Consider the following 16,040-nt stretch of genomic DNA (forward strand, 5'->3'; position numbering starts at 1 on the left):
CAGTTTTTATCTCCACCACCTCCCGCGGGAGGGAATTCCACATATCCACCACCCTCGCCGTGAAAAAACACTTCCTGACATAAATCCTGTGTCTGCCCCCTTCAACCTCAATTCATGTCCTCTAGTTCTACCGCCTTCCCGTCTCCGAAAAAGGTTCGTTTGCAGATTACCTTTAAAATATTTGAACGTCTGTATCATGTCACTCCTGTTTCTCCTTTCCACCTAGGTATACATGTTCAGGTCAGCAAGTCTCTCCTCATATGGTTTGCAACGCAAATCCAATACCATTTTTGTAGCTTTTCTTTGCACAGCTTCCAGTCTTTTTACATCTTTAACAAGATACAGCCTCCAAAACTGAACACAATACTCCAAGTGGGGCCTCACCAACGACTTGTAGAGGGGCATCAACACCTCCTTTCTTCTGCTGGTTATGCCCCTCTCTACACAGCCTAGCATCCTTCTGACAGTGAAGGGTATAAGCAAAGATGGAACATATAGATAGGTAAGAGAGTAAGAGGAGATAGAAAATAAGGTGACTAATTTAAAGAACGGTGCACATGAGGTCAGAGAGATGGTTAAATATGATCCCAGCTAGGGTAGGAGTGGATATGTGCAGCCCATGTTATTCTTGTGTGTGTGAGTGATTGACTAACAAGTTAGTTACTTCTTCCATTAAGGGCCTGGTTGAAGAGCTAAGCTTTCACTTGCTTCCTGAAGTAGAGATAGTCTTGTGTTAAGTGGAGCCTTTCAGGGAGAGCATTCCAGAGTGTGTATTGGACGCACGCAGGTCCATTTTTCAGAACGCCTGCAAAAAAGGCCTTTTGTTTGGCTGAAAATGGACGTGCGGCAAAATAAAAATTGGCGCGTGTCCATTTTGGGCCTGAGACCTTACCGCCACCCATTGACTTAGCGGTAAGGTCTCATGCATTAACTGAGCAGTAATTATCTGCGCATATACGATGCTGATTACCGCCCTGTTTGCACCGCGTGCCAGAAAATTTTCCAGCATGCGTAGCGGACACGTGTAAAAAATGAAATTACCGCCAGGGTCAGGCGGTAGCCGGGCAGTAGTTCCGAATTGGCATGTGTTGGGCACGCATAGGCGCCCATGCGGCTGAGTGAAAGGGCCCCATAGGCAGTAGTGCTCTGCACTAGCTGAAACCTCTGTCTCTGGTACTGAGGAAAACCAATATACAAACTGTTACAATAGCCAAATTGAGATGGAACTGAAGCATGTATAGCTGATGCCAGGTCATCATTGCCTACATAGGGCCAGAGATATCAAATGTTCCGTAAAAAAAGAAACACCAGAAAGACATAACAATGCACACCATTTTGACTGTCTCTGAACAACTGACAGCAGCAAGTGTCATACATAAAGATGGATTTACGTGGTCTTGAAAACTTATCCTTAAAAATGTTCCTGGAGAATTCTAATGACTGGCTCAGCAAACCTGCAATCGTCCAGCACATGTCCAACAATTAACATGGAAAAGCCCTAGGTAAGCAAGCAATGAAGGGGAAACGAGACAAGAAAGCTTTCTGCTGTGATACATTTGCATAATGAAACATTGCAGCAAGAAATGAGGTGTACATAATGTCTCTTATTTATACCTTCCTGCTCATGCCAAGTATCGTAGGTTAAATGATGTCTTTGATGAGAGCTGCACATATTGAATTTAAGTTCACTACACTGAAGTATCCAGAGGTACCCAATATTGTGGGGGGTGGGGGGGGGGGGGGTCAGCCTGGGGAACCAGCTGAGGAAAGGCACTAGACACCTTTATTGTGGAAACTGACAGGGCACCCTACAGTGAGCTCTTGTGTAAGCCAATACCAGCACCAACTTAAGATCCCAGTAAATGTCACAGAACCAGACTAAAACACTCTGGGACAGCAGAGATTACAAAAACCTCCAGTACTATAGTTCTGCAATTTAAAAGCCTGACAGACACTTTAATGCACTAAAGTTCCGTTAAAGAACGGAACGCTATTTCCAACTTGGTAAAAATTACCGAGTTGGAAATGGCTAGGGATGCTCAGAAGATGTGGGAAGCAAATGAGCCGCTCGCAAACACAGGTCAGTAGTGGGGGAAGAGCCAATCGGTCTGTCGAGCATGCGCAGAACAGCCAATCACTAAGCGTCAGATGCACTAAAGTCTAGCAAATCGGTAGGGAACAGCTATGCATCAAGGAAAGGGAATGCAAATGAGCTACTCGTTGTAGCTCACTTGCATTCTCTCTTCCATCGTAAAACTGTCGGCCAATCGGCCGGTCAAGCATGCGCAGAGCAGCAAAGCATTATGTTGGCTGCTCTGCGCATGCCAAATACGCCTCAAGTGCCAAGTGCTCGTCAAGAGCATCCTTTATGGACGTTCTTCACTGTAGTGTACTATAAAAAAAAATCACAGGCTCCGATGCTGCAGGCATCCGCTGCACCTACCATTGTACAAATAGAAGCAATTCTGGAGACTGTCATTAGGATTTCCATCCGCCCAGCGCCATCTTCCACCCAATCACAGCGAAGGAAGCATTGAGCGGAGCTGAGCTAAACGCTTTTCCTCCTCCTGCGAGGTAACCCTGGCTCCGATGCTGCAGGCTCTCAGCTGAGAGACCCGGAAGTCTCTGAGCCAATCACAGCGCGTTTAAATGCTAGGACCTCTCCAACCATGCTCCAGGTGAGTCCTAGGGGTGGAGTAGAGGAAGGTTGGGGGGGGGGGGATCTGCTCAAGCGTTACTTCATGGGAGGGTATGATCTTGGAGGTTTCCTGTTTGGGGGTTATCCTGGGTGGGGCTTATTTGGGGAGTCTGATCTTGGGGAAGCTTAATTGTTAGGGGGTGACTGGGAGACGGTGATGATTGGGGGACTGGTTACGGGGACACAAATTGATGGGTAATATTTGGAGGAGCTGGATCAGGGCATAACTTTGCAACATGTCATTAGAGCAGTGGCCATGTTACCAGTCTGCCAGTAAAATCTAATAAAACCTCAAGAGGTGACATTAAGTGCAGCCCCGCTATCAGTAGCCATGACAGCTATCACATGATACTGTCCTGTGGGCTAGGTGTCAGTGTCAGCCTGTCCCATCCCAGTTCGTGACCTTCCTGGATCCCACCACTACCTGCTGGCTGGTTTTTACCATGCTGGCTGGTTTTAGCATGCGGTCCATGTGTTAGCATGGGTCCGTGCTAACAGCTACTGCACATTAACATCTATACTAATTGCTTACTTCCATTTAATAAATATCCCCCCCCCCCCCCACACACACACATTTAGACATTTTTGAGCAGTTCAAGACTTTTCATGTGTTTTTCTGTATGAAGTCCCCTCTGTGAAAAAAAATGGCAACTTAGTACATCAGTCCTTATGAAAGGTTCAGGTAGCCCCAATTTGATTGACTGCATTTTTGTCCTTTAGATTGTAAGCTCCTTTGAGCAGGGACTGTCCTTCTTTGTTAAATTGTACAGCGCTGCGTAACCCTAGCAGTGCTTTAGAAATGTTAAATAGTAGTAGTAGCAGTAGTAGTAATAGTAGTCGTCCGGAACTCAGCAACATGACTGTTGACTAACTCTCAGTCTTTTCAACCAGCTGTTCTGTGTGTATGCTGCCATTTTGTTTGTATTGTACTGGCAGACAGCCTACAGTTAATGCAAGATCCTGCTCGGTCCTCTAAACTTTATTCTGATAGGGTTCAATGTTGTATGTGACCTCTCCGGTCTTCTTGAGACCATTATTGCTCACATCTCAGTCAGGAGTAAACTCTGATTCTCAGGGCTGGCATTAGTGATGGGCAAACAGGGCAATTGCCCTGGGTCCCCATGTCACTGGGAACCCCAAACCTGCCTAAAGCTGAAAGAGGGACAACCTGCAAGCAAGCTTTGGGGGTCCCTCCCTAGCATCTGCCCTGGGCTCCATCAAGTCTAGCACCGGCCCTGCTGACTCTTAGTCAGTTCCTGAGTCCCTAGCACTTTGCGTAGTACCTCCTGCTGGGGGGGGGCGGGGCTAATCTCCATCTTGCCTTCAGCACAGCAAAGCAAGTCTCACAAGCTGCTTCTCTCTTCTTTCAATCTGGCAAAAACCAGAACCTCTTTTTATCAGTTCAACGTCCGTCACCTGCAACACCTCCAATCATTTCACATGGAGATGATTCAACCAATTAACAGCCCATCCTGTCGGCATCCTGTTAGGGCTGCAGAACATCTGGGTATGGCTGGGTTACGCCAAGCCCCCTCCCTGCCCGTCTTCAAGTCTTTGCTTAAAGCCCACCTCTTCAATGCTGCGTTCGGCACCTAACCCTTACCGTTCAGTGAATCCAGACTGCCCCAATTTGACTGCCCCTATCGGACTGACCGTTCACTTGTCTATTAGATTGTAAGCTCTTTGAGCAGGGACTGTCTCTCTTTGTTAAATTGTACAGCGCTGCCTAACCCTAGTAGCGCTCTAGAAATGTTAAGTAGTAGTAGTAGTAGTGGGAAACGGACAGATAGGCGCCTCCCCCACCTCATTATTTCCCTTCCATTATCAGGGTGACTGCTCTTATGTGGAAATTTATCTGTTATTATCTATGCAGTTTTTGTATTGTGGTGAGTATATGGTTTATAAATAAAAGGTGATGATGAAGATGATTGGAGTGGAGGCGTGGCCTAGTGGTTAGGGTGGTGGACTCTGGTCCTGAGGAACTGAGTTCGATTCCCACTTCAGGCACAGGCAGCTCCTTGTGATTCTGGGCAAGTCACTTAACCCTCCATTGCCCCATGTAAGCTGCATTGAGCCTGCCATGAGTGGGAAAGTGCAGGGTACAAATGTAATAAAAAAAATTATGAATAATATGGGGGGCTGAACATTTCAGTCAAAAGCCTCATTAGTTTTGCTGTTTATTTATTTATTTTGAATTATTGCAAAGCTTTGAGGTAAGACATGGGCTGGCTGTTGCATTAAGTACTATATGGGTAAGAACCAAAGAGAGGCAGAAATTGGAACATGCCCCAAAAGCAGGGGAAATCCAGCTCAGAAGCAGCGACAAGAGGCTCACCTCCTTCCCTGTGCCCTCCTGCACCAACTGCTTGGATAACAGTTATGCTAAGAAATCCTGCTAGTGGAGGTGGTAGAGGTCAGCACTGAAGAGAATTTAAACAAGGCTAGGGTGAATATGTACAGCAATGGTAGGAATAGGATTGGGAGATTGGGGAATGAGGAGACAGCATCTGTTTAAGTATGGAAATCAGAAAACAACAAGGCAAATGATCTGCAAAATCCAACATGGAGAATGAGCAAGCAGATCAATAAATATAACATCAAAAATATTTTATTGAAGATATCGTATATGAGACAATTGCCCGACACAGGCCGTGTTTCGCCCAAAGAAGGGCTGCGTCAGGGGCAAGTCTGTATCTTTATGAAAAAGAACAATTATAAATTATATAATTTCCACTTAAATATCTATTTGTTGAGCTCACAATTGCTCAGTAGAAAAGCACACCTTAACAGATGTCACTTTAAAAAGAAAAATCTTTCAAAAAACCGTCAGTCGACATATACCGACTGTCTTTATTGTGGTATATGTCGACTGACGGTTTTTTGAAAGATATATATTAGGGATACGCTGTTTGTGCTGGTTTTTTAAATTTCCTATTTTCCTTGTCCTGATATACAATTTATAATTGTTCTTTTTCATAAAGATACAGACTAGCCCCTGACGCAGCCAGGGGCGTAGCCAGACAACAGATTCTGGGTGGGCCTAGGCAAGAAGTAGGTGGGCACCAAGTGTTCTTCACCACCACCAAAAAAATAGCTCAGCTGGCGAGAAAACGCTTCTTTCTACATTGGCTTACCATCAATGGGAAGTCTTCAGCTGATAGAGCTTGGGATCTCCACTAGCTACCACCACTAAACGTATGCTACTGTTGGGTGGGCCTGAACCCTAAGTGGGAGGGCCCTGGCCCACCCAGGCCCACCTGTGGCTACGCCACTGGACGCAGCCCTTCTTTGGGTGAAACACGGCCTGTGTCGGGCAATTGTCTCATATACGGTATCTTCAATAAAATATTTTTGATGTTATATTGATCTGCTTGCTCATTCTCTTCTCTAAGTATGGAAATCTACAAGCGTCTCTACTCAAAGTGTCGAAAATCCACGCAGCTTCAATTGAACAGTGCAGATGGGCCAAATGGCCTTCAACTGATGTTATCTATTATGCATAACTTCCCCAGATCACATATACACTTGTCGCCCAAAGGTACAGAAATGATACGTACACTTACTGGTTGACTTTTTGGCACATCATAAATCCCTTCCTTCTTCTGGCTGGTTGGAACCTGGATCAATGTAAATGAAATACATAATTTTAACAAAGGAATCAGGTTGAAAACAAAAAACACCATCAGATGAACCACTGGACATCAACCTTCCAGAAATGGAAAAGAAACAACAAGGGCTAGGACCAAAAAATAAAAATGTTCTACAAGGAAAACAACACATTAGTACATTTAGGGCCCCTTTTACCAAGCTGCGGTATAAGGGGGCCTGTGCTGTTGTTTGAGTGTGTTTTTGATGTATGCCGAGGTCCCCTTTTACCGCAGCGAGTAAAAGGTAGGTCTTGCTTTTCTGCAGGAAATGGCCATGTGGCAAGTAAAGCACTTGCTGTGCAGCCATTTCAGTGGGAGCCCTTACCGCCACCCATTGAGGTGGCAGTAACGGCTCCCGCGCCAACTCAGCAGTAACCAGGCAGCATGCGGCACTGCTTACTGCCAGGTACACACTGTTGCTATAAAAGTAAATCCATTTTTGTAGCACCCAGTGCATTTTTTCTAGTGAAAAAGGTGCCGGTACTCAAATGCCAGGCCACCCTTCGGGGTGTGGTCCGGGGTAGGGTGATCACTGAGGGACCCCACCCCACAATAGCCAGGCCTCCTGCAATCATTCACTGAATCTATGACAAGGTAGAATTGGTGTGTAGAGTCCAGAGGCATATCTGGACTTCAGCGGAAGGGGGGGCCAGAGCCAGAGTGAGGGGGCACATTTTAGCCCCCCCTGGCGCCGCCGACCCCCCTGCTGCCAACTTTGACACCCCCCCGCTGCCGACCCTCTCCACCCCCCCTCCCGCCGCTGTCGCCTACCTTTGCTGGCGGGGGACCCCCAACCCCCGCCAGCCGAAGTCCTCTCTTCCGTTGCAGCAAAGCTTCCTTCAGTTTCAAATTCTGAGTCTGACTCCCTGCACATTTTATGTGCATGATGTCAGACTCAGAACAGGAAGCTTTGCTGCAACGAAAGAGACGACCTCGGCTGGCGGGGGTTTGGGTCCCCCGCCAGCTTTGCAACGGAAGAAGAGAGGACCTCGGCTGGCGGGGGTTGGGGTCCCCCGCCAGCTTTGCAACGGAAGGATCTCGGCTGGCGGGGGTTAGGGTCCCCCGTCAGCAAAGATAGGTGATGGCGACGGCGGGTTGGCGGCGGGAGGGGGGGTGGAGAGGGTCGTCGGCAGGAATTCAGGGCCAAATCTATGGGGGGCCCCCGTGGCCCCACACAAATACGCCGCTGGTAGAGCCTGAGCTCTTTCATTAAAACTTAGGAACCACGGGTCAATTGTAGCAGACAATGGAAAAGTTGCTGGTACTCAGTACCCCCAAGCACCCCCTCAAAAAAAGCCCTGGTAGCACCAGATATGATGGTTCGCTGGGGGGTGGGAAGTACCGCCGGGCTGCTGTGGTAGCCTGACAGTACTTCCTTTTTAGCGAGCGGTAAGCCTGCTTTGGGCTTACCGCGCTTTGTAAAAGAGGCCCTCAGTATGAATATTGGTTAGCTGCTAACGTATACTTTAAGATGCAAGAGTTTGAGATGAAGATAGGGTTACCATTTTTTGTCCCCCAAAAAGGGCACATGCCCCGCCCCGCCCCACCACACACCCCAGCCCCTGTCACACCTTCACTCCGCCCCCTGTCACATTTTCCCCTCCCCCCTGTCACATACCCTGTCGCCCCCCCCCTCCCCATCACCCCCCTCCCCTTACCTTACTACTGCCCTGGTGGTCTAGTGACCTCTTCGGGGCAGGAAAGATCTCCCTCTTTCCTGCCCGGAGCGCTGCCCTGCATGCATCCTTCCTGTTCCTGATCCTCTGCGCCGATTCAAAATGGCCGCTGAGAGTTGAAGTCTCGCGAGGTCACTTCAACTCTCGGTGGCCATTTTGAATCGGCGCCGAGGATCAGGAACAGGAAGGATGCATGCAGGGCAGCGCTCTGGCCAGGAAAGAGGGGGCTCTTTTCTGCCCCAAAGGCGGAAGAGATCACTAGATCACCAGGGCACTAGTAAGTAAGGGGAGGGGAGGCTAGCAATCTGGCCGTTTGTCCGGATTTCTGGACAAACAGGCAGGCTGGCGGGTCGGCTGTCCTGTAGGACGGCCCACCCACTAGCCTGCCCGTTTGTCCAGAAATCCGGACAAACGGCCAGATTGGCAAAACCCGCCCGTTTGCCCGGACATGCCCTCAAAAAGAGGCCATGTCCGGGTAAATCCGGACATGTGGTAACCCTAGGTGAAGAAGAGCTCTCTACACACACTTACAGAAATACAAACTCAGAAGATGTTTGCTGCACAGCATCATGGTCTGTGCAACCGTTGCATGCACATGCATTCTGGAAGCATAAATTAAGCATTCCAACGAAGGCTACTTCATTCAGCTTGAGAACATCAGAACTAAAACTTTAGCATCATTTTGGCATGGGCCAGGCTGTTAAATTTGAGCATTTTACGCTGCCTGTTTTTTTGTACTCAAGAATTATAAGGTAACGGCAGGGAAATTCTCCACGATTAATTACAGCACACCCACAAGGAAGGATACAAATTTAGACCTTGACTTTAATGTTCATAATTAGTGCATACTGCAGAGTCATGCTGTCTAAGCTCTGCATGCATTTAGGTAAAGATGCTTCATTAGATTCTATTATATTGAGAAACAGAAATTTCAGTGAAATAACATGTTGTCTTCATTGTGTTAGGAACAGCTGTATAAGGTTGCAATTGTACAAATGAAAAGATGTTTTTGTAATTGTATTTTCCAAAAACAGTAGTTTTAAATTATTAAATGGGCAGGGAAGGGACTTACATAAAAATTAGCTAAGAGTTGCAAGCGATAACCAAAAAGCCTGTATATTGATTATTTTTTTTTTTTGGGGGGGGGGGGGGGGGTTATGGATTTTATAAAGGTTTCCCCATGTGTAAAGCCTTCTTACACATGTATAATAATCGTCCCATGGTATACACACACTTTCCACCCAATTTTTAAAACTATTTAACTGGCCAGGAACAGCTCCTGGCCAGTTATCTGGCAATATTCAGTAGGAAATCACCGGTTATCTCCTACTGAATATTGCTGGGTTAGCACTTAGCGGATAACCATTTATATCGCGTGATATAGCCAGCTATCTGCTAATATTCAGCTCATCACAAGCTAAGTTTGGCAGCCAAATTCAGCCGCTGAAATAGCAGGCCTATCTTTGGCCAGTTTCAACTTAAACGGTCAGAACTGAATATCGGCTTGGCTGGTTAAGTTGAAACTGGCCAGAAAACACTCAGATATTCAATGCAGGTCACCAGAAACAGCCCGCCATTGAATATCCTAGCTCAGAGCCAACTGCAGGAATCAGCCTGGCTAACTCCCGCGGGGGGGGGGGGGCATAAATATTAGGGATGGGTTGCCATTTGCATCGATCTGGGAAATGTCAACGAGATATCCCATGTCGTTCCACGTTGTTATGAAACGACAATGAGAAGAAAACAACATGAACAAATCTTGAGAGAGTGTGTACTATTTGCAAAGAGGGCACCCATTGTGCAAGGGCATGGTGCTCTCTCTTTCACAAAGTGTGCTCCCTCCACGACTATGCTTCCGTAAGATAAAAACAGCCAAACGACGATGAATAATACACACATTTCTGGAAACAACACAGAAAATGATACCAAATGAACATTTTCTGACCCTCTATCCCTAATCAGTACGCGTTCCAACGAGATGACGCATCTGTGTACCAGTGGCGTAGATGCTATGGGGCCACGGGGGCCTGGGCCCCTGTAGATTTGGCCCTGGACCCCCTGCCGACAACCCTTTCAACCCCCCCTCCCGCTGCCAACCCGCTGTCTCCGTCTGCTACCTTTGCTGGCGGGGGACCCCAACCCCCGCCAGCCGAAGTCTTTCTTCTTCCTTCGTTTGGTTTCCAAGTCTGACGTCCTGCACGTTGTATGTGCAGGACGTCAGACTTGGAAACCAAACGAAGGAAAAAGACTTCGGCTGGCGGGGGTTGGGGTCCCCCGCCAGCAAAGGTAGGTGACGGCGGGGACGGGCAGGCGGGGGTCAAGAGGGTCGTTGGCAGGGGGGGGTCAAAGTTGTTCATAGTGGTGCTGGCGGCGGCGGGGGGTGTTGGCAATGGTGGCATGGGGGTCTGCAGCACCGGGGTGGGGGGACTAAAATATGCCCCCTCACCTCGGGCTCTGGACCCCCCCTCCCACCGAAGTCTGGCTACGCCCCTGCCGTGTACATGCGCCACATTATAGTCATTCCCTGGGGTGGAGTTTGGGTGGAGCAGGGACATCCCCATGCAGAGCATGCACACATTTGCACCTGTTTCAGAGCAGGCATAAGGCTTGCGGGGGCACATTTGTGTGCTTTTGGGTCTGGTTTTGTCTGTCTATTTTACAAAACCAGAATTGGCAACTATGACAATAGGCTTAAATAGACACATTTTGGGATTTCTCAAGTAGGTATTCTCAGTGGCGTTCCTAGGGGGGCTGACACCCGGGGCAGATCGCCGATGCGCCCCGCCCCCCGGGTGCAGCGCCCCCCTGGAACAGCGCGAGCCCCCCCCCCCGGTGAAAGAACCCCCCGGGTGCACGCCGCTGGGGGGGGGGGGAATGCCGCGTGCCTGCCGGCTCTTCGTTTTCATGCTCCCTCTGCCCCGGAACAGGAAGTAACCTGTTCTGGGGCAAAGGGAGCATGAAAACGAAGAGCCGACAGGCGCGCAGCACCCCCCAGCGGCGTGCACCCGGGCGGACCGCCCCCACCGCCCCCCCCCCCCTTGGTATGCCACTGGGTATTCTATTATGAAAATGGGCCATTGGGGGTCAATTCTTTAACACAAGCACTGACATCTATGTGTCCATTATGTATATAAATGTTAAGGGGGTCCTTTGGGGGTCCTTTTACTAAGCTGTGCTAAAAAGTGGCCTTAACGCCCTTACATAGGTCTTTCCTGCACACTAAGGCCATTTTTGAGCATAGCCAGAAAATGGCCGATTTTCCATTTTCTGAATTAATGTCCATGTAATAATTTTGTCATTAGTGCATGGCCATTAAAAAAGATTACGTTATCAACAAGCCCAGCTCCACTAAATATTTCTCTCTAATAAACACTTTAGAAGGTCATTACAGAATTAGTGTTGGATCCATCAGATACACATGCTTCAACCATTAGGCTAAATTATTTGAGCCAAGCAAGAATAAGGATGAGCATGTAATTGTCATTGATCCTTTATCTATATATTCTTTTCATTTTCTTTCCAATGAATGAGAACCTATATGGAGACTGACTTTGAGACAGCTATCAGTGAAACGTGAATTCAAGTCGATCTGATGTGTCTCTTCTGATTTTACATGCATCCCATAATGAAAGATGTAAGAAGAAGTAAAGCTAAGCACTTGATATATATTACATATTGGGAAGAAAATGAAAAAATATATATATCTATATAGATAAAGAAGCAATGACGATTACATGCTCATCCTTCCAGTCAGAGGCATAGACTAGTATCAATTCTCCAGAGTTCTAAATGCCACATCACACTCCTGGCCCTTTAAAAGGACAGGGCTGATGGGGCATTGCTGCTCAATTGATAGGCTTTTAAAAGAAAGTGTTGTCAGGATGGAGAAGACACCTCCTACTCCCTGTACTGCCTAATGGAAAACAGTCTGATTGAGGCTGAGACCAGAGTGTTAATACAAGGTCACCTGGAGTAGTGACATACATGCCCTTGAGGACGCTAAATTCCCTGGGCCCGATATTCAAAGATTTTATGCTCTTAAATTGGCTTCTTTGAAAATGCATTAGGGTTGAGTGCCTAAATTGTTACTCAAAATCTCATTAAACTAAAGTTAAGAGCATAAAAGGTGTGTAGCCACAAGGATGGATTTAAGCCAGGGGGAGAAAGGTTAGAGGCTAAGCAGTGATATTCAGCCTTAGGCATATAAACTAGACCCAAATCTAGGCTAACAAATGGTAGGCCTAAATTTATAACCATAACTTTTAAACTCCTAAACTAAGATTGGACGTGAATGCTTAGGCTTACATTGTGAATGTGCCCTATGACCACCACATTCTGCCCAAATTCCACCCATGTGAACGCTCGCCTGCAAAGTACGTGCCATCGAATTTTGGCACATGCTTACAGAATAGTAAGTAACTGGAAAATGGTCATTTACACAAACATGCGTCAACATATCCGTGTACCTGACTTGCGTTCTTGCTGTCTAAATCTAAAGGCTGTTTATAGGTACCAAGAACACACATAAATGACCTTAATGCTGTCGTCAATGCACGTCTGTGCAACCCTATTTATGTAAATTCCAATGTTCTGACTATACTCTATTCCGTCAAAGGCACCTAAATGTGTTCAAATTCAATTTTATTTGATATACTGCCTATACGTGTGATGTTACGTATTTTATAGATGAGCGTTGACATGGGTGGATTGGGGTGCACCATGGGCAAGACGCACATTTAAAAACACTATAATGTACCTGTATTCTTTAGCGGTGTAGGAATGATCATTTACAGCAGCTCTATGGCTGGTTTAAGAGACTGAACCTGGAATACAGGTATGTTCTTGGCACGTTATGCTGGCACCCTATAATTTCTTTATACAATAAGCTCCAAGTAGGCTTGTTGTAGGCTCCCCATACCAGAATTACTCCCCTGGATTCTATAAAGGTCACCGAAAATTGCACATGCAAATTTAGGCGCTTGCAATTTAACAGGATAATGAGCCAATTAGTGCCAATAACTGACTTTTGAACAAGCAGTTATTAGGCGTGGAAAATTAGGTGCATGATCTGTGCCTAAAATTTATGCATAGCCCAAAAAAGGGGGCGCAGACGGGGACGTTCAAGGGCATTTGGGGGCAGAACAGGGTGTGGTTTTCAGTTATGTGCGTCAAGGGCGTTCCACGCATGCATTTAGGCATGGACATTTGCATCACATTTTCATAGGTGCAAATGGCGGCATCTAAATCTACACAGAATGATAACGCGCAGCTTATAGAATAACGCTTGAGCAGGGTTTTTTTTTTGAGCCGATTTTTTTAGGCACCATATATAGAATCTAGCCCCCTGTGTGTAGCAGAAGTGATCAGAAATTTCTCAAGGACATTGTCAATGAACCCCAACACTCTCTTTGCCTCATTGGTGGTTGGCCATAAAGGCTGTGGGTGTAAGTAGGCACAACCTAGCAGTACTGCAAACTGGGCTATATCCAAGTTAATTGAAAAGAATAATGTCAACCGAACTGACAAGGCCTGCTGACAGGTTGACTGTAGCCAATCTAAAACAGTAGGTCATGAAGAGATGACCTGTTCCGGCAGGGACTACAGCAAAGTCTCAGAAAGTTGACTTGTTTGGACTAAGCTATGATGGGGAGAAATTTGGACTTCCCAATTTTAGCAGGGAGGGATTACAATTCAAATACTGGAAGACCTGAATGATGATTTCCATGGCATACTGGGCAAATAACTGGCATCTTTGGATTTGCAGTATGCCCTGTGCACAAGTTTGAATTACTGTCCAAGACAGATCACAGAGTTGTTATGAGAACAGGGTTCCTGTGGAGCCCTCACATATTTTTTTAATCTGTTAATTTATGAGTATTGTCTCCAGGCTGGACAGTGGAATTTGGAAAACAGTCTTGAACTGCTGCCCAGGAGGAGATGTGTGTGTGTGTTGGGGGGGGGGGGGGGGTGGGTAGAGCTAGACATGTTATTGAGAAGCTGATTTGTTGGACTTCTTCCAGACCATTGAAAGAGAGAGAGAGCAATGATGAGGGGGAAGAGTTCCCATAGGTTAAAATGTGCCCAACACATCATGGGCCCAAAGAGAAGGATGTGGGAGGAACTGACAACCCAAGGCCCTCTGAAAGATACTGCACAACTTACAGAAGCGGAGACAGCAGAGCACAACCCAGCTAAGCAGTTACACTTTATGGAGGTCGAGCTGTTAGTTGGAACCTCACAAGCCCCTTGAGCACTTTTCGTCCTGATGGAGAAGAAGGTAGGGTTATTGGCCCTTGATATCCTGAATTATCTATGTGCAGAGGAAGACTGTTTTCAACCAAAGTAAAGCTTTTTTTTTTTTTTTTTTCTAGCAGTCCTGATGGACAATTCAGTATCTTCCAGAGCATTTAGAATGGAGGTAGCTGTGTTCAGCACTTGGCTAAATTTTGTTTCCGGGCTTGTATTTTGTTTGAGTAAGGCCAGAGCCAGCCTTTTTGTTTGTTATCTGACAGATTGGATTGTGAAGGGATTAACATACAATTATGTAAAGACTGATAACTTAAAGAAACCAAGCCAAGGCTAAAAACCCTGTTTGGGTTGAAGGCTAACTGAAAAGGAGAGCCTCTTTTAAAGCCCTGTTGAGTGAGAGAGAGAGAGAGAGAGAGAGAGAGAGAGAGAGAGAGAGAAAGAAATGCTCTGCTGGAACTTTCAAGGCATAGGGCTAGGGAGAGATGGGTTTGGAAACCTGTTGTAATGCCTTATTGAAGCTGGATTATATAAAACAGTGTCCTGGCAAAACTCTTAAAGCTACAAGACCAGAGAATCTGAAGTGGGACACAATTATACTGCTAGAGTGAAACTTGAGAGATAGTTACTGTCATTTTTAATTAAGTTGGAAAACGGTGTGCTTTTATTCATTTCTCTGGCGTAGGATTTCCTAGGTGGATAGTAAAACTCCACAGGAACATTGTGACTGACAGGGGTTGATGAGGCCCTGAAGCCATCACTTTGTGACAGCATCAAGTCTGGCAAGTGAACCTCTCTGCTTTGTGACCACTTAGATGAGGAATGCCACAGAACTCCTAATTGTCCCCTATTGTAGTTAATTTATATGTGGCCCCATTCGCATAGGAAATCGGTCAAGTTAAGGTGATGGCGAAAGCTAGAAGAATACTTGGGTGCATAGGGAACAGGAATGGCCATTAGGAAAAAAATGGGGATGATAGCCCTGCATAAGACTCTAGTGAGACCTAATTGAGAATACTGCGTACAATTCTAGAGATGTCACCTTCAAAAAAGATATATAAACAGGATGCAGTTGGTTCAGAGGGCAGTTACTAAAATGGTCAGCAGTCTTCATCATAAAAAGCATGGGGACAGACTTAAAGATCTCAATATGTATACTTTGGAAGAAAGGCGAGAGAGAGAGAGAGAGAGAGAGGAGATATGATAGAGATGCTTAAATACCTACATAAATGCACAGGAGGTGAGTTTTTTTTCACCTGAAAGGAAGCTCTGGAATGAAGGGGCATAGGATGAAGGTGAAAGGGGATAGACTCAGAAGTAACCTGAGGAAATAATTATTCACGGAAAGGGTAGTGAATTTGTGAATCTGACAAAGATCTCAGGTAGGTAACTCAAAATACCTTGGGTTCAATGTTAATAAATCGGTAGCTATGTGGTTCTCAAAAACAGAGACCACCACTTTGGGCGGTAAATTACTTAAGTTGCAGGAGTTGCTCATGAGCTGCCATCTTTGATTGAGCCGATCAGCCACATCAAGCTGGGGTAGTAATAAGTGCTTTTTTTTTCAGGTGTGGGGGGGGTGGGGGATGTTCTTGTCTAGGCTAATCTAAGATGACTAGAGCTTCAGCAGAGCATGGCAGTGAAGTTATTTGGGGTAATTCCATAAAGTGGGTACTAACATTTAAGTATGAAATACATGCATTCATGATTACAATAATGGCATATATGCACATACTTTTGCATATATGTCTGTAAATGCCAAATTTCCACCTA

At 46.3% G+C, this 16,040-nt stretch overlaps 1 protein-coding gene across 9 annotated transcripts in view; it reads right to left on the minus strand.

Moving 5' to 3' along the window:
* The window catches only part of LOC115472873 (disabled homolog 1-like), a 610,553-nt gene that overhangs the window by 60,064 nt on the left and 534,449 nt on the right, over positions 1–16,040 (minus strand). For all 9 annotated transcript variants that reach the window (XM_030207355.1, XM_030207354.1, XM_030207353.1 and 6 more), the window contains one exon: positions 6,256–6,315. In XM_030207355.1, coding sequence (XP_030063215.1) covers positions 6,256–6,315 — 60 coding nt within the window. The remainder of the gene's footprint in view (positions 1–6,255; positions 6,316–16,040) is intronic.

Source organism: Microcaecilia unicolor, chromosome 6 (assembly GCF_901765095.1).
Source record: "Microcaecilia unicolor chromosome 6, aMicUni1.1, whole genome shotgun sequence".
Classification (NCBI taxonomy): domain Eukaryota; kingdom Metazoa; phylum Chordata; class Amphibia; order Gymnophiona; family Siphonopidae; genus Microcaecilia; species Microcaecilia unicolor.